General features: G+C 46.1%; 1 protein-coding gene across 2 annotated transcripts in view; it reads left to right on the top strand.

The window, feature by feature from the left end:
* pappa (pappalysin 1) overlaps positions 1–24,218 on the top strand; it is a 248,804-nt gene that overhangs the window by 153,900 nt on the left and 70,686 nt on the right. For both annotated transcript variants that reach the window (XM_033049105.1, XM_033049104.1), the window contains exons 15-19: positions 5,410–5,593; positions 10,036–10,246; positions 17,667–17,838; positions 19,059–19,203; positions 21,106–21,215. In XM_033049105.1, coding sequence (XP_032904996.1) covers positions 5,410–5,593; positions 10,036–10,246; positions 17,667–17,838; positions 19,059–19,203; positions 21,106–21,215 — 822 coding nt within the window. The remainder of the gene's footprint in view (positions 1–5,409; positions 5,594–10,035; positions 10,247–17,666; positions 17,839–19,058; positions 19,204–21,105; positions 21,216–24,218) is intronic.

Here is a 24,218-nt window from a genome sequence, read left to right as displayed (position 1 = left end):
GAGAGAGATTAAACTTGAAGTTTAAAAGGTTCCCAGCATTAGCCTGGGGACTTTTTTTAAACCTCCGTCTGCTTTCGTAACATCGCAGCCGGTCCAATGGAAAGCCATCTAACACTTAACTTCTCCTTGCCATTCCCACACAGACCTTCCTGTCCTCGGTCTCCTCCATTCTTAGAATGAGGCTAAATGCAAATTGGAGGAACAGCAACTCATATTTCACCTGTTTAAGAAAGAACTGCAGATGCTGGACGGTAGACAAAAATGCTGGAGTACTCAGCGGGTGAGGCAGCATCTATGGAGCGAAGGAATAGGTGACGTTTCGGGTCAACGTCACCTATTCCTTCACTCCATAGATGCTGCCTCACCCAAAACGTCACCTTTTCCTTCGCTCCATAGATGCTGCCTCACCCGCTGAGTTTCTCCGGCATTTTAATGGTTTACTGGGTTACTTTGAAGGATTCTGTGCTGAATATTTAGTACTCCGAAATGCCACAACAGCGTCTGAAGAAGGGTCTCGACCCGAAACGTCACCTATTCCTTCGCTCCATAGATGCTGCCTCACCCGCTGAGTTTCTCGAGCATTTTTGTCTACCTTCGATTTTCCAGCATCTGCAGTTCCTTCTTAAGCATCTCCACACTGCTGGTGCCTTGGTTCAAGTCCAGCCCATTCCAGACGGTCGCAAAGAAAGTCTCTCCTGTCCTGTCGTAAGTGGAATGAATCTGTGCTGTCTCAACCCACCTTCGAGAGGGGACAGCACAAGCCTCTCCCACCGCCAGTTGGCTGTAGGACTGTGAATGGCCACAGATGGCTGGTGCAAGTAACCCTACACTGTTGCATTTAAGTGCGTTTTTTCTGTAGTTTGAGCCGAGGCACATTATTGGTACAAAAAAAAGGGATCGAGCAAGCTTGATGCTGTATCTGCAGAGGGAAGAAACAACTGTTTAATTCTCCGCCCGGGACTGCCAGGAGGCAACTCGCTCTTGACTGACCCGCTGCCAGTGTGCCTCTGTACGTACATTTGGTATGGGCTTGCAATAAGGAAAGGCCAGTCAGACGATTAAGCTGAAGGTGAGGAGGGGGGGGGGTGAGGGAAAGATTTAATAGGAAACCGAGGGGTAATTTTTCACACACGGGGTGGCCAATCAATCAATCAATCAATCAATCAATCAAATACTTTATTGTCATTCAAAAATACACCAACAAATGCAAGTCTGAACGAAATTCTGTTGCATCTGGCTCACCGTGCAACATAAAATAACAAAAAGATAAAATAGATAAAAAGATAAAATAGATAAAAAGATAAAAATAGATAATCGTGGCGGCACATTATATGGAATTCAAGAGCCTGATGGCTCTGTTGCAAAACCTGGCCGTTCTGCTCCTTATACTGCAATGCCTTGTGCCCGAGGGCAGCAGAGTGAACAGTCCATGATGGAGATGTGTGGGGTCTTTTATAATGCTGTTGGCCTTGGACCAGCAACGTTTGGAAGGAAGGAAATTGAAGGAAGATTTTTGCTCAAACTGTCTTCAAACTGCAACCATCTAAAACAATTGTAGATGCCCCGATATGTAACACAGACCATGACAAAATGTTTCATTTTAAATTAATACCTAACTGGAGACAAAAATACATTACTTGTATTGTTAATGAATTCTATAATTTTCATGCGTGCGACGTGAAAAGATCTTCCAAGAATATTTCCTGTATAGTTTGTGTGAACAAAGAGATTTGGGTAAATTGAGACCTAGTTCATATCGAGGAGAACTTGGCAACAATTACGTCTGATAAGTTACAGGTGCTAGATTGTGGATAGTGTGTCCCTAGCGTGTGTAGGATAGAATTAGTGTATGGGGGATGGCTGGACGGTACAGACTCGGTGGGCCGAAGGGCCTGTTTCGGCGCTGTATTTTTAAACTAGCTCTCAGTCTGAGAGTCTTGATTCGAAACGTCACCTATTCCTTTTATCCAGGGATGCTGCCTGACCCGCTGAGTTACTCCAGCATTTTGTGTCTACCTTTGGTTATAAAACAGCATCTGCAGTTCCTGCTCATTGCAACTTACTGCTGTCATTATGGAAGGTGACTGGAGGTGTCAGTTTAACTCCCATCCACCAGACTTAACAAGGGCATTAACAATAGCAGCTATGACCACAGACACCGAGCTTGCTGTATCAAGTAACAGGAAATAGCACTTTAATTTGTGACTATGACATTGAGGAAAATATATTACTTCTGTGCACGACTCAAAATAAAACTACCCGTTTAGTTTAGTTTACTTTAGAGATACAGCTTGGAAACAGGCCCTTCGGCCCACCTAGTCCGTGCCGACCAGCGATTCCCGCACACCAACACTATCCTACACACACTAGGGACAATTTACACTTATACCAAGCCAATTTGCCTACAAACTAACTACGTCTTTGGAACGTGGGAGGAAACCGGAGAACCCGATTAAAGCCCACGCAGGTCACGGGGAGAATTTACAAACTCCGTACAGACAGCACCCGTAGTCAGGTTCGAGCCCGGGTCTCTAGCGCTGTAAGGCAGCAACTCTACCGCTGCACCACTGTGCCGTACAACCTGAACTATTTAGTGCCTTGTGTGGCAATGCACCCCACAATGCCCTATACCACAGATGAGGGAAGATGGACCCTAACAAAAGTACATTTTATTTCTATGGCTCCTTATTCATACAGCGTGGAAACAGGCTCCTCAACCTAACTCGAGTCATTCACAGTGTTTAGATATATGATAAAGAGAATAACCTTTCTCGTGCAAGTTAAAGACAGTAATGTTCATGTTCATAAGTGATAGGAGCAGAATTAGGCCATTCAGCCCATCAAGTCTACTCCACCATTTAATTATGGCTGATCTATCCCTCCCTCCTAACACCATTCTCCTGCCTTCTCCCCATAACCCCTGACACCCGCACTAATCAAGAATCTAACTCTGCCTTAAAAATATCTATTGACTTGGCCTCCACAGCCTTCTGTGGCAATGAATTCCACAGATTCGCCACCCTGTGACTAAAGAAATTCCTCCTGAACTCCTTCTTAAAGGAACGTACCAGCGATCCCCGCACATCAACATTATCCTACACACACTAGGGACAATTTACACATACACCAAGCCAATTAACCTACAAACCTGTACGTCTTTGGAGTGTGGGAGGAAAACGAAGATCTCGGAGAAAACGCACGCGGGTCACGGTGAGAACGTACAAAATCCGTGCAGACAGCGCCCGTGGTCAGGATCGAACTCCGGCGCTGCAAGCGCTGTAAGGCAGCAACTCTACCGCAAATGAAGTGTTACGAGCAGAATATACAGGCGCTCGAATTGTGAAGATAAATCAGTTTGAACATATATGGTACAAGCCAAGGGACTCATCAGTTTATCCACGTTTACAGTTTGTCAAAAAGTGCAGTCATAAACCATCCTCAAAGAAACCAACAGCACAGAAAGATTAACCCATCGTAAAGAATCGGAAGTAAAATATAACAAACGCTGTTTTTCTTGTGATGTACACGACCAACCGACCGACTCGAACCATCGTGTAACAGGTGGGAAAGTCATTACTAAATCAGAGGCTGATGAGGAAAGATGTTCGTTTGAAGTTGTGAAAGAGAAGCTCTGTTGGTTTTGGAGCCCCGGAGAAGAAGATTGGCATGGGAATTCTCCAGTGGGCCGGGATCTGATACGTCGAGTTGTCTCTAGTGGTTTAATATCCTTCAAAGCTCTTGACATCTGAGTATGTTTGCACCAGATCCTTTGTAGGTCACCTAACACACAGGGATTGCTTTCTCTGTCAGCTGCCCTTTGTAAGTTGAATGCCCCCTTTGCTGGTCTGGCACTGTTGTGCTGTTAAACCCCTGTCCCACTGTACGAGTTCATTCAAGAGTTCTCCCCGAGTTTGCCCTGATTCGAACTCGGAGATTTACGGTAATGGCCGCTCGTAAGTACTCGGGGCTCTCGTGGACATTTTTTAACATGTTGAAAAATCTTCACGAGTCTTCCCGAGCTTACCTGCCGTTAGCGAGTCTTCCCGAGTACCTGCCGTTAGCGTTACGAGCCGCTAGGAGACGTCCCCGAGCTCCGACGTACCCGCTACTTTCATTCTACGTGCTTACCACGAGTTTGATTTTTTTTTTAAACTCGGGAGAGCTCTTGGAATGAACTCGTACCGTGGGACATGGCCTTTAGTTTCCCTGCCGTTGTGGTAATGGTACTCTTGGCACTGGAGAAAGCGGTATCGTCAGAGCTTCCTTCATGCCGTTAGAGTTTAATTTGTACCTCTCCAAACAGCTCATTGGCACAGCGGTAGAGCTGCTGCCTCACAGCGCCAGGGACCCAGGTTCGATCCTGGCCACGGGTGCATTCTGTGCGGAGTTTGCACGTTCTCCCTGTAACCGCGTGGGGTTCCTCCGGGTGCTCTGGATTCCACCCACATCCCAAAGACGTGCAGGCTTGTAGTATAATTGGCCTCTGTAAATTGCCCCCAGTATGTAGGGAGTGGATGAGAAAGTTGGATAACATAGGGCTAGTGTGATCGGGTGAACCATGGTCGCTGTGGGCCAAAAGTCCTGTTTCCATGCTGTGTCTCGAAAACAAAATACTTTTTCTTCTTTAATCAAACTCGAACGCCCTTCTTTGCCTTGGATACGTTCAATGAGGCTTTTAGACTTAGACTTTAAAGATACAGCGTGGAAACAGGCCCTTTGGCCCACCGAGTCCGGGACGACCAGCGATCATCCTGTACATTAACACTATCCTACACACTGGGGACGATTTTACAGCTCAACTATTAACCCACTAACCTGTACGTCTTTGGAATGTGGAAAGAAACCTGAGCACGTGGTGTTGCAATGGTTTTGTAGTCAGATGGCACTCTTGGTTCAGGAAAAGCAGATGAGGATAAAAGTAGCATCATAAACCTTGCTTCACGCTTTCTCCGAATCAGGCTGACAACAGGCAATAACTCTGGGAAAGTGATACTCAGGAAACCAGGAAACGTTTGGCATCATATCGGGTGGCGCAGCGGTAGAGTTTCAGCTTTGCAGCGCCAGAGACCTGGGTCCGATCATGATCCACGGCTGCTGTCTGTACAGAACTTGTACGTTCTCCATGTGACCACGTGGGTTTTCTCCGGGTGCTCTGGTTTCCTCCCACACTACAAAAACGTACGATTATTTGGCTTTGGCACATTGTAAAATTGTCCCTAGTGTGCGTCAGTCAGCGTACGGGATGACCGGTTGTCGGCGCGGACTCGGTGGGCCGAATGGCCTGTCTCCGTGCTGTATCTCTAAAGTAAAGTCTAAAGTTTCAAAGTTCAAAGTGCTAATCTGATCACGATCGCTGTGTGTAGGTTCAACAGTGAATTTATTTCTACCTCTTGTGAATTGTGTTTGCAGTCTAAATTGGAGATGACCGTCACCTGTACGGATGGCAAATGGAACCAGCATGTTCCGTGTGAGCCGGTAGACTGTGGGATCCCTGACCAGTATCACGTCTACCCTGCCACCTTCTCTTGCCCGGAAGGGACCACTTTTGGGAAGCGGTGCTCCTTTCAGTGTCGACCACCGGCTGAACTCCGAGGTAAGAAAAGACCACTGTGTGAAGATCTACCCCCTTTACTCCTAACCTCAGCTCAGTCTATTCATTGTGACGTGTACCAAGGTACAGTGAAAAGCTTTTGTTGCCTGCTATCCAGTCAGCGGAAAGACTATGACCCGCGATCTATTGCTGAGGCTCTTTAGGGCGCAGGTCAGCCCGCATTTGGAGTATTGTGAGCAATTTTGGGGCTCCACATCTGAGGAAAGATGTGCTGGGTCCAGAGGAGGTTTACCAAGAATGATCCCAAGGAATGAGTGGGTTAACATATGATGAGCGTTTGACTGCACTGGGCCTGTACTGGCTGGAGTTTACAAGGATGAGAGGAAATCTCATTGAAACTTACCGAATCGTGAAAGGCTTGGATAGAGTGGATGTGGAGAGGATGTTTCCACTGGTGGGAGAGTCTAGGACCAGAGATCATAGCCTTAGAATTAAAGGACATGCAATAGTGAAGGAGATGAGGAGGAGGAGGAATTTATTTAGTCAGAGGGTGGTGAATCTGTGGAATAATTTGCCATAGAACGCTGTGGAGGCCAAGTCAGTGGATATATTTACGGCAGAGATAGATAGATTCTTGATTAGTGCGGGTATCAGGGGTTATGGGGATAAGGCAGGAGAATGGGGTTAGCAGGGAGATTAGCCATGATTGAATGGCGTATAGACTTGATGGGCCGAATGGCCTAATTCTGCTTCCATCACTTATGACTTTATGACATGACAATACATGATTACAATCGACCCAATCACAGTGTATAGATACATGATAAGGGAATGACATTTAGTGCAAGGTAAAGCCAGCCACTGAGCATGGTGGCGCAGCGGTAGAGTTGCTTCCCTTACAGCGCCAGAGACCCAGGTTTGATCCTGACTACGGGCGATGTCTGTACGGAGTTTTACTTTCTCCCCATGACCTGCGTGGGTTTTCTCCGGGATCTCTAGTTTCCTCCCACACTCCAAAGACGTACCGGTTGTAGGTTAATTGGCTTGGTGTAAGTGTAAATTGTCCCTAGTGCGAGTGTAGGATAATGCTTGTGCACGTGGATCGCTGGCTGCTGAAAGGGCCTGTTCCCGCACTGTATCTGTAAGCTACACTAAGCACTCATTACCTCAATGAACCACCGGTTAGATAACCAGAATCTCCAAGGGGAAAAATTTATCACTGGAAAATCCTTTCACTTTCGATGCCTGAAGCAACAGCCCATATCGTAAGTGCTGCCACTGTACTCCTCAGGGATAAAAGTGTCAGAGTAATGCATTAGACTGGAAGCACTGGTCCAGTCCTGAATGATGCATTGCACAGAATGTGTGTGGATTTATGCAGGTGAATGACAAGGTCTCACCTCTCCACTGAAATAAAAAAAAATACACCATCTGCAAACTCTGCACAGTCTATAAAACTGTTCAGCAAATTAATATACATCTCTGGATCCAGACAACCGTATCCTTCGAGTGTGGCGTTCCAGAGGTGTGGAGGGAGGGAAGGGGTTGAATAGATAAAAATATTTTTGGCATCAACGGGCTCTGTAGGCAACGTTGTGTTGTGAATCTTAGCGCTCCCCGCCTCACTCCTTCACCACCCTCCACTCAAGTCCAAGAATCGCTCACTCTTGTTTGAAGGTTTTATACACATAGTTAAACTTTATTATTTTTAATCTTGTTGCTCCCATCAGGATTGAAGCGGGAGGAGAGAGTGAAAGCCTGGCGCTTGCCAGAAGTTGAATGAAGTAAAGTCTATTTCTTTTTACAAGGCACAGACAAAACCGCACAGCTGCCGTGGTCGCAGGCAGACGTGGGGTGTGTGGAGGCAAGCAGCTGACGGGCAGGCAGGCAGGAACACACAGACACGCACACATGCACGCATGCACACACTCGCACACACACACACACACACACACACACACACACACACACACACACACACACATATGCACAACACACACATATGAACAACACACGCACACACACACACACACACACACACACACACACACACACACACACACACACACACACACACACACACACACACACACACACACACACACACACACACACATATGAACAACACACACACACATGCACAATGCACACACACTCACGCAGGCACTCACACACTCACAGCACCCGCACGCATACACGCATGGGCAAATACATTTGCATGTTGCACGTGCCTGCGCACACAAACACATACACATGCACCTGCTCACGTACAAACATGCGCACACATGCACACACACATACATGCACATACACACACACACGCACATGCACATACACTCACACACACGCACATACACCCACACACACATACATATACATACACACACACACACACACGTGCACACACACAAATACGCACACACATACATGTATATACACACACACACATGCACACACACACATACATATACATAACACACACACACAGGCACACACACACATACATGTACATACACACACACAAACTCACACACATGCATATACACGTGCACATCCATGCATATACACACACAGATATACACACACACATATACACACATACACAAGCAGCACCTGCACGCGACGACACAGAGCCAAATCATGTCCAGTTCCACAGCTTGCCACTTTTATAACAAAGTCAGAACAACAGGTAGGATGTGGAGGCTTTGGATAGGGAGTTTAAGAGGTTTACATGAAAAGCTGCCTAGATTGGGGAGTATTAGTTGTAAGGAGAGGTTGGTCAGACTTGGATTGTTTTCACTGAAGCGCCAGAGATTGAGCGGAGGGAACTGACAGAAGGAATCAAGGTATACGGGGAGAAAGCAGGAATGGGGTACAGATTTTAGATGACCAGCCATCGTGGGGTTAGAAAGGGAATACACCCTGTCCACGGGCACCCTGAGAGAGTTCCGGGACCGCTGGGCTCCGCAGGGTGTTGAATGTATCCTCAATAAGGAATGTAACATAGTTGTATTGTAGTTTATAATGGATATACGTTTGTATTATATTATGGTGGTGGGTTCTGGCTTGTTATATTGTAGAGTAAATATTATTTTTTAATAATTTAATACATTTTTTGAGAAAAGAAAAGTGAGTAAGACATTGAACCGGTTCGTTGGGATTGGACGTTCCCATTCAGCTTCTGTGAAAAGTACATAGAAACATAGAAACATAGAAAATAGGTGCAGGAGTAGGCCATTCGGCCCTTCGAGCCTGCACCGCCATTCAATATGATCATGGCTGATCATCCAACTCAGTATCCTGTACCTGCCTTCTCTCCATACCCCCTGATCCCTTTAGCCACAAGGGCCACATCTAACTCCCTCTTAAATATAGCCAATGAACTGTGGCCTCAACTACCTTCTGTGGCAGAGAGTTCCAGAGATTCACCACTCTCTGTGTGTGAAAAAAATGTTTTTCTCATCTCGGTCCTAAACGATTTCCCCATTATCCTTAAACTGTGACCCCTAGTTCAGGACTTCCCCAACATCGGGAACAATCTTCCTGCATCTAGCCTGTCCAACCCCTTAAGAATTTTGTAAGTTTCTATAAGATCCCCCCTCAATCTTCTAAATTCTAGCGAGTACAAGCCGAGTCTATCCAGTCTTTCTTCATATGAAAGTCCTGCCATCCCAGGAATCAGTCTGGTGAACCTTCTCTGTACTCCCTCTATGGCAAGAATGTCTTTCCTCAGAATAGGAGACTGAAACTGTACGCAATACTGCAGGTGTGGTCTCACCAAGACCCTGTACAACTGCAGTAGAACCTCCCTGCTCCTATACTCAAATCCTTTTGCTCCCCGAGGACTCTCGAGACCTTCTGTGAACGCTGATCGCTGCTGGGATACTTGACCCCGACTTCCCCAACATCGGGAGCAATCTTCCTGCATCTAGCCTGTCCAACCCCTTAAGAATTTTGTAAGTTTCTATAAGATCCCTACCTCAATCTTCTAAATTCTAGCGAGTACAAGCCGAGTCCATCCAGTCTTTCATCAAGTGAACGTTTCCCCATTCGGCCCCCTCTTCCTACCCCACATCCACCCACGCTGAAGTTCTGTGCGGAGCCGAGTGCGTCACGGTGACTAGTTACTTTTCGGAATGATTCAGCCCAGAGCAATAATAATAATCATGAGTAATTTCAAGAAAGTTGCGGGGAAGTTCTGCCAACAATAACAAACAAGCCGAGGTGGATGGGGAGAAAATATGAGGGAGTTTGTGTGTGTGAACGTCTCCAGATATATTCTGCGCTATAAAACAGTGTTTAGTTGTGGTTTGTAAGAGCATGTACAGGATACTCAGATTGAGGGAGCTGTGGACACTTTGCTTTCCAAACCCCTGTGCCAGCAACTCCCAACAAGAGTTGCTTTAGTTTCGTGTCAACCCGGCCTTGCACCGCGCCAGCAATGAGTCTTCCAGTTGGACTAATGTGGCTTTGCTGTTCTGCAGGGACCAATAACACTCTGGACTGCCTCGATGATGGCCTGTGGTCTTTCCCCGAATCCATCTGTGAGCTGCTGTGCCTGGCTCCAACGCCCGTGCCCAACGCTGAGCTCCAGAGCGCGCACTGCCACCAAGATGGCCACAAGGTTGGATCGTCGTGCAAGTACAAGTGCCGAGAGGGGTACTACGTCCCCATAGACGGGAAAAAGTCACGGAAGTAAGTGCGGCCGTGGTGTCGTCGTGCCGGTACATGCGCGCTTGTGAGTGCACGTCTGCCACGTGCGTGTTTTGACTGTTTGCAGGAAGGAACTGCTTTGCACTGAGGATAGACACAAATGGCTGGAGTAACTCAGCGGGTCAGGCAGCATCTCTGGAGAGAAGGAATGGGTGATGAGATTAGTCTGAAGAAGGGTCTCGACCCAAAACTTCATCCATTCCTTCTCTCCTAGTGGATTAGAAAGCGGGATAACATAGAACTAGTGTTGACAGGTCAGCGTGGACTCAATGGGCTGAAAGGCCTGTTTCCATGCTGTACTTTTCAATCAAATGCAAAATATCAATGGGAACATCATGCAAAATGGCAGATCCAGCAGTTCAAGCTAACACTCAAGACTGATGGTACACAAAATTGCTGGGGAAACTCAGCGGGTGCAGCAGCATCTATGGAGCGAAGGAAATAGGCGACGTTTAGGGCCGAAACCCTTCTTCAGCCCGTCTGAAGAAGGGTTTCGGCCCGAAACGTCGCCTATTTCCTTCGCTCCATAGATGCTGCTGCACCCGCTGAGTTTCCCCAGCAATTTTGTGTACCTTCGATATTCCAGCATCTGCAGTTCCCTTTTGAACACTCAAGACTGATGGGTTGAGTGTTAGCTTTTTGCCTTCATTTTCAATAAGGAATGAAAATTGCTAAACTCACTAGAGTTTAGAAGGATGAGTGGGCGTTCTCATTGAAACGTACCGAAGAGTGATAGGATGGATGTGGAGGGGATGTTGGCACTAGTGGGAGAGTCCAGGACAGGAGTCCATAGCCTCAGAATGAAAGGACGTATCTTTAGATAGGAGATGAGGAGGATTTTCTTTAGTCAGTGGGTGGTGAATCTGTGGAATTAATTTAAGGTGGAGATTGATAGACATCAGACAATAGACAATAGGTGCAAGAGTAGGGCATTCGGCCCTTCGAGCCAGCACTGCCATTCACTGTGATCATGGCTGATCATCCCCAATCAGTACCCCATTCCTGCCTTCTCCCCGTATCCCTTCACTCCGCTATCTTTAAGAGCTATTTCTAACTCTCTCTTGAAAGCCTCCAGAGAATTGGCCTCCACTGCCTTCTGAGGCAGATAATTCCACAGACTCACAACTCTCTCTCTAGGTCCTTGATCAGTACAGGTGTCAGGGGTTGTGGGGAGAAGGCAGGAGAATGGGGTTGAGAGGGAGAGATAGATCAGCCATGATTGAATGGCGGAGTAGACTTGATGGGCCGAATAGCCAAATTATGCTCCTCTAGCTTTACCTTGCACTAAACATTATTCCCTTATCATGTATCTGCACACTGTGAATGGCTCGATTGTAATCATGTATTGTCTTTCCACTGGATGGATGGCACGCAACAAAATCTTTTCACTGTACCTCGGTACACATGACAATAAACAAAACGAAACTGAATAACAAGAACAGGAGTCTGAGCAGGCTGTAAAACAGGCCAGTGATTCTCTCTTGCAGGCTTGGTGTGACAGCCCAAGACAGATTTTATGGGATTTTTTCCCACTACATCAATTTCTTCAATGCTTACAAGGTGGTTCGCTTGTGTTAGTGTTTACATCTGAAAGTGAGCTCAGAAACGGGTTAAAAAGTGTTGGAGTTACAAACAAACAAATAATTAGGGGCTTTCCTTGTGAGCAGCCCCACAAGAATTGAGGAAAAAAATAATTTCCTTGCATACTACCATGGTGCCCAGCGTTGTAATGTTAAAACTATTACAGGGAAAACAGATTGTTTTTGGCAGCTAGATGCCAGGCTGCAATGACGTTACCTAATTTGGCTCTTGCGATCGTCGAAAACTTTGATGGGCAATTCTGTTTTAATTAATATCCGTCACCCGCCAAGAGAAGCACTCTTAGATTGCTGCAAATGTTAAGCTACCTAACGAGGACCAGCGAACAACACATTTCCGCAGAAAATAGACACAAAGTGCTGGATTAAAACTCAGCGGGACGGGCAGCATCCCTGTAGAGAAGGAATGGGTGACGTTTTGAGTCGAGACCCTTCTTCAGACCTGCGGGTCGGGGGGAGAGGGAAACGAGAGATAAGCTAGGGTAAGGTGTGAAAAACGAGAGATCAAAGGGGATCCAGGAAAATGTAGAGTAGATCATTGTATTAGATCGGTGAAGCCGACACCGAGGCATACAATGTAAAATTTAATCAGGAGGACAGTCGGACTGGTCGGAGAACCAGGATGGGGGAGGGATGGAGAGAGAGGGCATGCAAAGACTGACTTTGGTACTTTCCCACACAGTGGGGAACTTTGATTCTGCTGTGTGGGGATGTTTTATGTTAAATTCTATAGTGTGTGTTCTTTATACCCTTTCTGGCTTAATCCCTCCCTTCACCACCTCCAGTTTAAGTTCCAGTTGGAATATTTTGGAGGACCCAAGAACCAAGAACCAAGAACCAAGGCTTTCTTAAAGTTAGAGCAGCCAATATTCATCCCGTTGGATTGTAAGCCAGTTCATTGGCTATATTTAAGAGGGAGTTAGATGTGGCCCTTGTGGCTAAGGGGATCAGAGGGTATGGAGAGAAGGCAGGTACGGGATACTGAGTTGGATGATCAGCCATGATCATATTGAATGGCGGTGCAGGCTCGAAGGGCCGAATGGCCTACTCCTGCACCTAATTTCTATGTTTCTATGTTTCTATGTAAGCTGTCCAAGCGAAATATGAGGTGCAACACATAGATTCTCAAAATGGTGAAGAGAATGCTCATTCCTACTCTATAAAAATATTACAATTAATTCAGCACGCTAATAGCCTTGCTGTACAATGGATAAAAAATGAATCCTCAGGGAGGCGATTGACTAATGGCAGCTGTGTAGCACTGACTGATTTTTAGTCATGGTACGCACTTAAGAAACCTCATGCATATTTAATTAAATGCACGTATGTAACAAAACTGATAGATTATCTTAAATCAAAACCCAATCCCTAACCCCAAATCTACACCCCTCCCTCCCCCACTAGCTGCACTGACTTGGAAATTCTTATATTTTCCACCTCTAACCGCAGCTTTCAATGTTTTGCAAACAAACAATCAATTCTCACGACCTTTAGCTGTGGGCAGCACGGTGGCGCAGCGGCAGAGTTGCTGCCTTACAGCACCAGAGACCCGGGTTCGATCCTGACTACGGGCGCAGTCTGTACGGAGTTTGTACGTTCTCCCCGTGACCTGCGTGGGTTTTCTCCAGGATCTCCGGTTTCCTCCCACACTCCAAAGACGTACAGGTTTTGTAGGTTAATTGGCTTTGGTAAAATTGTAAATTGTCCCTAGTCTGTGTAGGATAGTGTTCGTGTCGCTGGTCGGCACGGATTCGGTGGGCCGAAGGGCCTGTTTCTGCACTGTATCTCTAAACTAAACTAAACTAAACTTTGAGGAACTCTCAATTGGCACCCACAGAGATTATTTTCAAGAAGATAAATTTAAGGTGAAGGGGGAAAGATTTAATAGGAGTGGTGGGTGCATGGAATGAGCTGCCAGAGGAGGTAGTTGAGGCTTGGACTATCGCAAAGTTTAATAACCAATTAGACAGATACATGGAAAGGACAGGTTTTGATGGATATGGGACATATTGGCTGGTGGGGACAAGATGGGCTTCCACACTGCTTCCACACTGTATCACTATGACTAAGAAGGCACAAAAGACAATAGAAGATGGAATATTGAGTAAAATCAACATACTGAAGGAACACTTAAGCGTTTATGACACTTTATAAATATTCGTGTTTTGTTTTTGTTTTTTGTATGCCGTTTCACATTTGCTTTTTATTCTTTTATTCTGTTCGAAATAAAGAATTAAATAAAAAATAAATAAAAAACAAATAACTCAGATGGTCAGGCAACGTCTGAGGAGGGAAATGGACAGACGGTGTTTCGGTTCTGGAGCCTTGTTCAGACTGACGGAGTAGATGGGAGTTAGCTGGTGGAACGAGGAAAAGGGAAGGACTTGGGGCCAGAGCTGACAAGTGATAGACGGAGGTTGACACAAAATGCTGGAGTAACTCAGCGGGACTGGCAGCATCTCTGGAGAGGAGGAATGGGCGACGCTGAAGTTAGAGAAGGCAATGTTTGTACCGCTGGGGTGTAATTGGCTTCTGAAAATTGTAATACGAATCTTTGGGAGACTGAGGAGATGAGTCACGATCATACAGGCGACACCCTGGTGACATGTCGCGGGATGAAGCCTGTACAGTCGTGAGTAGTCGCCTAAAGAGTCGTACCGTGTTCTGGTCGCCGCTGGATTTTCAACCCGTCGAAAATATTCGGCGACCAGCTGCGACCATGACGGGTGCCGGCAAGTCGCCGAAAAAGTTGCGCAAGTGGGACAGGCCCATTAGTCTAGGATAACAACAAGCTGAGGCCATCTCTGGGTGGGTTAAGCAGTATTTAATAATGGGTTAATCAAGCCCAACCACCGTCAGTTTGTAGCAACACACCCTGTTGAAAATCAATTCCATTCATTCCCCACCAGCTGCCCTTCAGAAGCATGCTGACTGGAGTGACCAATCAACCACTTGTCAACCACATCCCACTTACCAAGCTCGTTAGCCTTGACAAGGGAGGAAACAATCCCCGCCACTTTTGCCAGATTTTGGAAGGGAGCTAGGATTGTTGCATAAATTAAAGAAAGAAATACCATTTAAAATTTTTTTTAAAAAAGCAGAAAGTCACGGCAAGTTTAAATGCACCATTGAAAAAAAAAAGCAAATGAAATGTTAGAACACTAGAACTCAGACTATGTAAACGTCTTGTGTTGCATACTAATAGAATGCAATATAACCTTTGCATAATACTTTCATAATATCTATTGACCTCCTATTTCACTCAGGATTTCGCTTTAGGACTGTAATCTGATTCTGAATTTGCATCCGGCTTTTGAATGCGACTGTACTCCTGCTGAAATATTTCATCAACAGAGAGTATAAACGTCAATTTAAATCGCTCACTTTTTTTAAAGTTTCCATTTACTGTGGACTTTTCTATTTCTGTTCGGTGCCTGGAAACACAGGTTAAAAAAATTGCAAAGATCCAGTGTATGTTATTCTAAATTTGTAAATACAGTTTGCGAGAGGATTTGTACTTTAATCTTGGCGAGCTGCGCTCTCATTAGGGTGAATGCCAAGCATTTAGTAGTCTCCCACATGTAGCGAATTCCCTCCTCAAACCTCAGCCTCAAAGCTTCTCAATTCCATCCCTATGTCCCCCAGTTTTCAGCTACTTGGGCTAGAAATTCATTCTGTCATAGGCACTCGCTATCCCATATCATGCAGTGTGGAGCTCTGAAGCTATTCAGTGTGGGAAAAGGCCCCCTGTCCATCGAAGCGCTTCAACTCCCCCTCCCATTCCGTATCCGACCTCTCTGTCCTGGGCCTCCTCCATGGCCAGAGTGAGCACCACCGGAAATTGGAGGAACAGCACCTCATATTCCGCTTGGGGTGTCTGCATCCTGGGGGCATGAACATTGAATTCTCCCAATTTTGTTAGCCCTTGCTGTCTCCTCCCCTTCCTGAACCCTCCTGCTGTCTCCTCCCATTCCTCAGCCCTCGGGCTCCTCCACCTCATTTTTCCTTTCTTCTCCCCACCCCCCCCCCCACCCCCCATCAGTCTGAAGAAGGGTTTCGGCCCGAAACGTTGCCTATTTCCTTTGCTCCATAGATGCTGCTGCACCCGCTGAGTTTCTCCAGCATTTTTGTGTGACCCGAGACATCATCTATTCCTTTTATCCAGAGATGTTGGCTGACCCTCCAAGTTACTCCAGCGTTTTGTGTCTATCTTCGGTGTAAACCAGCATCTGCAATTCAGTTTTAGTTTAGAGAAACAGGCCCTTCGGCCCACCGAGTCCGCCCCGACCAGCGACCCCCATATATTGACACTATCCTACACACGCTAGGGACAATGTTACATTTTATACCAAGCCAATTAACCTGCAAACCTGTATGTCTTTGGAGAGTGGGAGGAAACTGAAGATCTCAGAGAAAGCCCACGTGGTCACGGGGAGAACGTGCAAACTCCGTACAGACAGCACCCGTAGTCAGGATCGAAACCAGATCTCTGGCGCTGTAAGGCAGTAGCTCTACCGCTGCGCCACCATGCCGCCCTAATCATCAAGAACCCATTCAAAGCGATCTCACACCAGTCCATTTGGTTCTCCCATTCCCTTCAATTCCACCCAGATTCTACCACTCTCCGATCCACCAGGGGTAATCAGCAGCGGCCAATTAACCCTACACATCCGTACGTCTTTGAAACATGAGAGGATATTGAAGCATCTGCAAACCCATAAGATCCCAGGGAAGACGTGCAAACTCCACATGACCCCAGCACAGTGGTGCAGCTGGCAGAGCTCCTTCTTCACAGCGCCAGAGACCAATGTTCAATCCTGACCTCGGGTGCTGTCTGTGTGGAGTTTGCATGTTGTCCCAGTGGCTGCATGCATTTCCTCTGGGTGCTCCGGTTTTCTCCCACATCCCCAAAGACGTGTAGGTTTGTAGGTCATTTGGCCCTCTGTAAATTGCCCCTCGTGTACAGGGAGTGGTGGAGAATATGGGATAACCTAGAATTAGTGTGAACGGGTGATTGGTGGTTACGCAGACTCGATGGGCTGAAGGGCCTGTTTCCATGCTGTATTTCCAACCGGAACTAAACTAATCTTTTCTCTTGGTTAGTGTGAACTTTCTCGCAATCTCATCCACCCCTTTAACAGCCCTATGATACATCCTGAAGAGCGTTGGAGTATCTTAAAAGCAGATTATGCTCGCTCCAAATAAGGATCTGAAGAAGGGTCTCGACCCTGAAACGCCACCCAATCCTTCTCTCCAGAGATGCTGCCTGTCCCGCTGAGTTACTCCAGCATTTTGTGTCTGTCTTTGGTGTCAACCAGTATCTGCAGTTCATTTCCTACACATGCTGTTATTCTGTGAGCAAACATTGTCGAAAGTGAACAGTTTAGAAATCGTCTTTGTGAGATGAATCAAGAGGCTTTAAAAGGGCTAATGGGCCTGTCCCACTTGCCGATTTTTTTAGGCAACTGCCGGCGACTGTCATAGTCGTAGCAGGTCGCCGAAAAACCGGTGACAACCTACGTCATCCTGGCGACAACCTACGACAGCACCTACGTCAGGAGAAGTCAAGCTACGCTCAATGGCGTCAAACCCACTGTCACCGAAAATGTTTCAACATGTTGAAAATTTAGCGGCGAACAGAAAGACGCTACGAATGTTTGCGCGACTGAGGAGATGACTCCCGGCAAACATGTGGCGACAAACTAGTCGCCTGTAGCTGCCTAAAAAAAATCGCCTAAGTGGGACAGGCCCATAACACTCCAGAGCGATTGGTTTCCTGATTGTTAATTCTTAAACTTTTACAGGCGGTCTTTCAAGACTAAGTGTACAGAGGATGGGAGCTGGCAGCCAGGAGTGTGTGCCCCTGTCACGTGCAAGGCGCTCCCCGCAAAGTTTCACGGCACTTACCATTGTACCAACGGCTTCCAGTTCAACAGTGACTGCTGGATGAACTGCAGCGATGCCAACAACCAGACCGTAAGTAATGAGGATTGCAAAAAAAAACCCCTCTATGTGTGGAAAGTTGAGAAAATTGGCTTTTAAGTGGGAAAACTGTAAAGGAGAAATATTACCGCCTGTTGGCGAAAGGAACACTTCCTCGCTAATCTTACCTCACAAAACTTTAACAAGGTTTTTTTTCCCCCCCCGTTTTACGAGGGTTTCTCTCAGCCGACTGACTTTGTCTGAGACTTTCTAATGTGCGATGCTAACTGTTTTTAGTGCAGTTGGTGCTTGTTAATGGAGATGTGGTGAGGGGGGGGGGGCGTTTGCTCTTCTGGGATGTCCGTCCGAATCCCAACGTTTTTATCAATGGCAGTGAATGAAGATGACCTGGTTAAATGAATGAGTTTATTTCCAGTGGTGGGAGGTAATATCTCCAACAACACTCTGTGAAGTATATTTTTACGACACAGCCGCCCTTAGCACCAAGAGCTTCACCTGGGAGCATGTATTAGGAACCTGGGGACCCTATTTCTCCAGGTACCTTTACACAGCCCTGCACTAAAACATAATGAATCCTACATGTTTTTAAAAACAGGCGAAATTCTACAGAATGTTTAAATGTTGCATCTGTGTTGTGGAATGTCACACTTAGTTAAAAATGCAGAGCAGATCTTTTAAAATATTCAAAGCCAGCCACTTTATTTTTTTTGTTGTATTTCACAGTACAGGTCCACCACTGATTTTACGGCACCCTTTGTCACAGCATCTGAAGGGGGGTTGGAGTGGGGGGGTGGTGGGGGGGTGGAAGGGGGTCGAGATACCAGCCTACAAAGACGGCCTCGGAAGACGGCTACAGGAATGGATCAGTCGGCTCTGGCCGGGCCCAGATTTCCAGAGCCCCAGCCGCAGGGGGCAAGTTTGATCCGTCGATGGGGCGCCAAAGTCCCGCTGAGGTTGAGATCGGCCGCCTCACCTGGCCTAGGCGCCACGTTCTCAGGGGGACTTCCAGGGAAGATTCCAACCATGCTCTTGTGATTGTGACTAACACTATCCTAGGATAGCGCATGTGTGCGGGGATCGCTAGTCGGCGCGTGTCTTGTTGAGCTGAAGGGCCTGATTCCTCGCTGTATCTCTAAAGTAAACAAAACAACTTAATACTGCTTCAATGCTGCACATAGGCGCTCGGATAGCTACCCACATTTTCATGCAGGATTTAGCACGAATTAAGGACATCCCTGTGTCATTTACTCCAGGAACCTGTCAACGTGATTCGATGCCAGATGAATGGGACGTGGAACGGCTCACTACAGGTGTGCAGCTCAATGAAGGGAGACTGCCCTCATCCTCACCATCTCAACACGCACATACGACTGAGCTGCAAAGATGGTTATGGCATAGGTAATGCACTGAAGAGATTCTCAACTGCAATGAGTGGGAAGGAACTGCAGTTGCTGCTGTACACAGAAGATAGACACAAAATGCTGGATGGAGTGACTCAGTGGGACAGGCAGCATCCCTGGAGGGAAGGAATGGGTGACGTTTCGGGTCGAGACTGAAGAAGGATCTTGTCCCGAGACGTCACCCATTCCTTCTCTCCAGAGATGCTATCTGTCCCGCTGAGTTACTCCAGCGTTTTGTGTCAATCTTCAAATGTAATTTTTCTGCACCAAATACTCTACTGTATTGCTGTTCCAGGTGTGGACTGTTATATATAGGTGAGACCACGTGTAGACTGGGCGATCGTTTCACTCAACACCTTCGCTCAGTCCGCCTTGGCCTACTTGGTCTCCCGGTTGCCAAACACTTTAACTCCCCCTCCCATTTCCAGACTGACCTTTCAGTCCTGGGCCTCCTCCATTGTCAGAGTGAGGCCCAACACAAATTGGAAGAACAGCATAACCATATAACCATATACCAATTACAGCACGGAAACAGGCCAACTCGGCCCTTCTAGTCCGTGCTGAACACTTATTCTCCCCTAGTCCTATCTACCTGCACTCAGACCATAACCCTCCATTCCTTTCCCGTCCATATAACCTATCCAATTTATTTTTAAATGATAAAATCAAACCTGCCTCCACCACTTCCACTGGAAGCTCATTCCACACAGCTACCACTCTCTGAGTAAAGAAGTTTCCCCTCATGTTACCCCTAAACTTCTGTCCCTTAATTCTCAAATCATGTCCTCTTGTTTGATTCCTCCCTACTCTCAATGGGAAAAGCTTATCCACGTCAACTCTGTCTATCCCACTCATCATTTTAAAGACCTCATTTTAAAGTCCCCCCTTAACCTTCTGTAACTTTGGCGGCACCCTTATGTAGTGACTGTTTGCATACCTTGGCAAGCAAGCAAAGAATTTCAATGTGACTTGTCACATGTAACAATAAAGTATTCATTCATTCATTCATTCATTCATTCATTCATTCATTCATTCATTCATTCATTCATTCATTCAATGTTTAAGAATCAATTAGACAGGTACACAGATAGGACAGATTTAGAAGGATATGGGCCAAACGCAGGTAGGAGGGACTAGTGTAGATTGGTCATGTCGGTCGGTGTAGGCAAGTAGGCCATGTTTCCACGCTGCATGACTCTCTGAGTCTTTTCAGCGGTGGGGCAAGGTTTTCAATCGAGGTCAGATTTAATAGGAACATTATTGAAGTGGACTATATACTGATTGAGCCTGCTGATTGTCAATGTATTCAGTCTCACACAATGAAACAAACACTACCATGCATCATGGTATACTTTGACTGGAATAACACCATATGAAAATTAAATGCACTAAATTCCCTTCTTCAGTCTCTGTGCTTGGAAATTTTCCTCGTGTTCACTCAAAAACGATTTTGCAGTAACTTTGAACGTGATTTTGATACATTTTGTTTAGTTTAGTTTAGTTTAGAGATACAGAGCAGAAACAGGCCCGTAGGCCCACCGAGTCCGCGCCGACCAGCGATCCCCGCACATTAACACTCTCCTACACACACACACGGGACAATTTACACTTCTACCTAGCCAATTTACCTACAAACCTGCACGTCTTTGGAGTGTGGGAGGAAACTGAAGATCTCGGAGAAAACCCACGCAGCTCACGGGGAGAATGTGCAAACTCCGTACAGGCAGCACCCGTAGTCGGGATCGAACCCTGGTCTCCGGCGCTTCAAGTGCTGTGAGGCAGCAACTCCACCCTTAGTCAGTGCGGACTGGGTGGGTCGAAGGGCCTGTTTCCATGCTGTATCTCTAAACTAAACTAGACCAAAAATAATAACTGGAATGTTCTTTTACTTTGTCTTCAGGTGCAGAATGTACTCCTTTGTGTTTGTTACATCAACATGACCCCGTGTTCCTACCAAGTAACATGACTGCAGACAGCGTGAGATTCTGGATGAGCCCTCAGAAGGCAAAGGTTGGTATCAAATAATTTTACATTACTTTATTTGAATACATTTTGCACAGCATACTTCAGTTCAGATTAGTCTATAGTCGCGCGTACCGAGGTACAGTGAAAAGCTTTTCTTGTGTGCTATCCAGTCAGTGGAAAGAGAATACATGTTTACATTCGAGCCATTTACAGTGTATAGATACATGATAAGGGAATAACGTTTAGTGCAAGGTAAAGCCAGTAACGTCCGATCCAGGATAGTCCGAGGGTCACCAAAGAGGTAGATAGTAGCTCAGGACCGCTCTCTAGTTGTGGTAGGATGATTCAGTTGCCTGATAACAACTGGGCAGAAACTGTCCCTGAATCTGGAGGTGAGCGATTTCACACTTCCAGACCTTTTGCCTGATATATTTATAATTTCAGTCCAATATTTGGCTTATACTTAGACTAGCGCAAATGATGTGATTTGTTTGCAGGAACGACCTTATCAAAGGCTTTTTCAAAGTCCAAATAAAACAGCTCACAACAATATAGACAGTAATGCTGTTTGTATATTTGCTGACTTGACCAATGACGACAAGCAGGGAAAAAGTGTCTTTTGAAGAGACATCAGAATGACAGTGGCATCTTTTAAAACACGAGTAACTGGTGCGCTGACAATATAAATCGGAAGGCAGTTTTCTCCCAAGAGGTCGATTACAATGGCAGACTTGATCCATTTCAAGGGGTCTCAAGTGGTACAGTGAGAAATATCATGTGCTGTTCTACAGCCTGGATAAGAGGAAATGCACTGGCAACATGTACGCAGAAATTCGATTCTACTGTTCATTCTGGATCCAGACCCGACTGTGTAACTAGAAGACATTGTGGTCCACTTAAGCAGTATTGATATCACATCAGCATTATTGATTCCATGTAACACAAAGGTCTAGGTCATACTGGACCCTACAAACAGTCTGACTCACTGCCCAATATGTCAGCCATTAGTTTGGTTTAGTTAAGAGGTACAGTGCGAAAACAGGTCCTTCAGCCCACCGATTCCGCGCCGACCAGCGATCCCCGCACATTAATGCTTTCCTACACACTAGGGACGATTTACATTTACGCCAAGCCAATTAGTTTCGAGATACAGCGCGGAAACAGGCCCTTTGGCCCATCGAGTCCCCACCGACCAACGATCCCCGCACATTAACACTATCCTACACACACACACACACACACACACATGGGGCAATTTACACTTATACCATGTTTATACCAACACAATTAACCTACAAACATGTACATCTTTGGAGTGTGGGAGGAAACCGAAGTTCTCCAAGAAAATCCATGCGGTCATAGGGTGAACCTACAAACTCCATAAAGACAGCACCTGTAGTCAGGATCGAACCTGGATCTCAGGCTCTGTAAGCGCTGTAAGGCAGTAACTCTACCGCTGCGCCACCGTCCCACCCACTAACCCCTTGAGGTTAACAAGGTAAATTTAGAAGCTGAGTCATTCACCATTGGGATCCCTATTATGAAAATGCCAGGGTCCAGTTGACAAACTAGGTATCTGCTGACAATGAAGATTACATTTAATTGCACACGCACGCAACGCTAAAACCCAAGTATATTCCAGTAGCAAGCTAGTAAGTTTTTAAACTTTGTGTTTTCTTGCAGTAAGCCGCCTTGCTATCTCTCACAAAGCAACATTTTCATTCGTAGGAGTAGGTGCCGTGACAGCAAGGTGTCTCTAACACTGCATGATCTTAATTTACAAATTGGTACACTGCACCTAATTACTTGGTCTAGAGATTAGGAGACACAAGGGGATTCTAGAAACTCTCCTTCATTAGGTATTTGTCAATAAATATTGTCTAAATATCAACTCATACATAATTGGGTTAGAACACAATTCTTTCTTCAACCCACACCCCCACCTTACCCATTCCCTATTTTGCTGACTCAATTCTGAGCAAATCATCAAAAGCCCCAAACCACACTGATTTTGCGTAAGTGAGTTCACCAGTTCAATATCCACACATTGGAAGTGTTCTGGAGGGTGCGGGAAGGAACTGCAGATGCTGCTTTACACCGAAGATAGACACAAAATGCTGGAGTAACTCAGGGTTATCTCTGTGTCTCCCTCTCCCCTGACTCTCAGTCTGAAGAAGGGTCTCGACCCATTCCTTCTATCCAGAGATGCTGCCTGTCTCGTAGACAGACACAAAACGCCAGAGACCCAGGTTCGATCCTGACTATGGGGGCTTGTCTATACATTCTCCCCGTGACCTGCATGGGTTTTCTCCGAGATCTTCGGTTTCCTCCCACACTCCAAAGATGTACAGGTTTGTAGGTTAATGGGCTTGGTTATAAATGTAAAATTGTCCCTTGTGTGTGTTGGGTGGTGTTAATGTGCGGGGATCGCTGGTCGGCGCGGACTCAGTGGGCCGAAGGGCCTGTTTCCGCGCTGTATTTCTAAACTAAGCTAAACAAAATGAACAGGAATAGGTGACGTTTCGGGTCAAGGCCCTTCTTAGTCAGGGGAATGGGAAACGAGATATAGTAAGTAAGTAAGTAAATAAGTTTATTGGCCAAGTATTCACATACAAGGAATTTGCCTTGGTGCTCCGCCCACAAGTAACAACATGACATACAGCGACAGTTAAGAATGACTCAGAAAACACTAGACATTAATAATAATAAAACATTAATGAGGGGAGTAGATGGTGATAAATAGAGATAGAGAACAAACAAATGGAAGATATGCCAAAAAGAATGATGATCAAGGATAGGTGGAGCCCACAAGGGTCCATTGTTGGCTGTCATGGGCTCAGTGTCCTACACAACTACAAGAACAAAGACCACCACTGGCATGTGTGTCAACTAATATTATACATGTTTCTGGCTTTCTGTATTCTGCTGCTGCCTCGCATGCAGTTAATGTTTCTTTTAAAGTGTGTACTGTGTAAATGTTAGCGGGTTTATAGAACACAAGCAACCGACATTTGTTTCATTGGCCTGGCCTGTAATTCTGCAATACAG

Source organism: Amblyraja radiata, chromosome 32 (genome assembly GCF_010909765.2).
Source record: "Amblyraja radiata isolate CabotCenter1 chromosome 32, sAmbRad1.1.pri, whole genome shotgun sequence".
NCBI classification, from domain to species: Eukaryota; Metazoa; Chordata; class Chondrichthyes; order Rajiformes; family Rajidae; genus Amblyraja; species Amblyraja radiata.
Note: the sequence above shows the minus strand (reverse complement) of the source record. Positions and strands in the feature narration are given on the sequence as shown.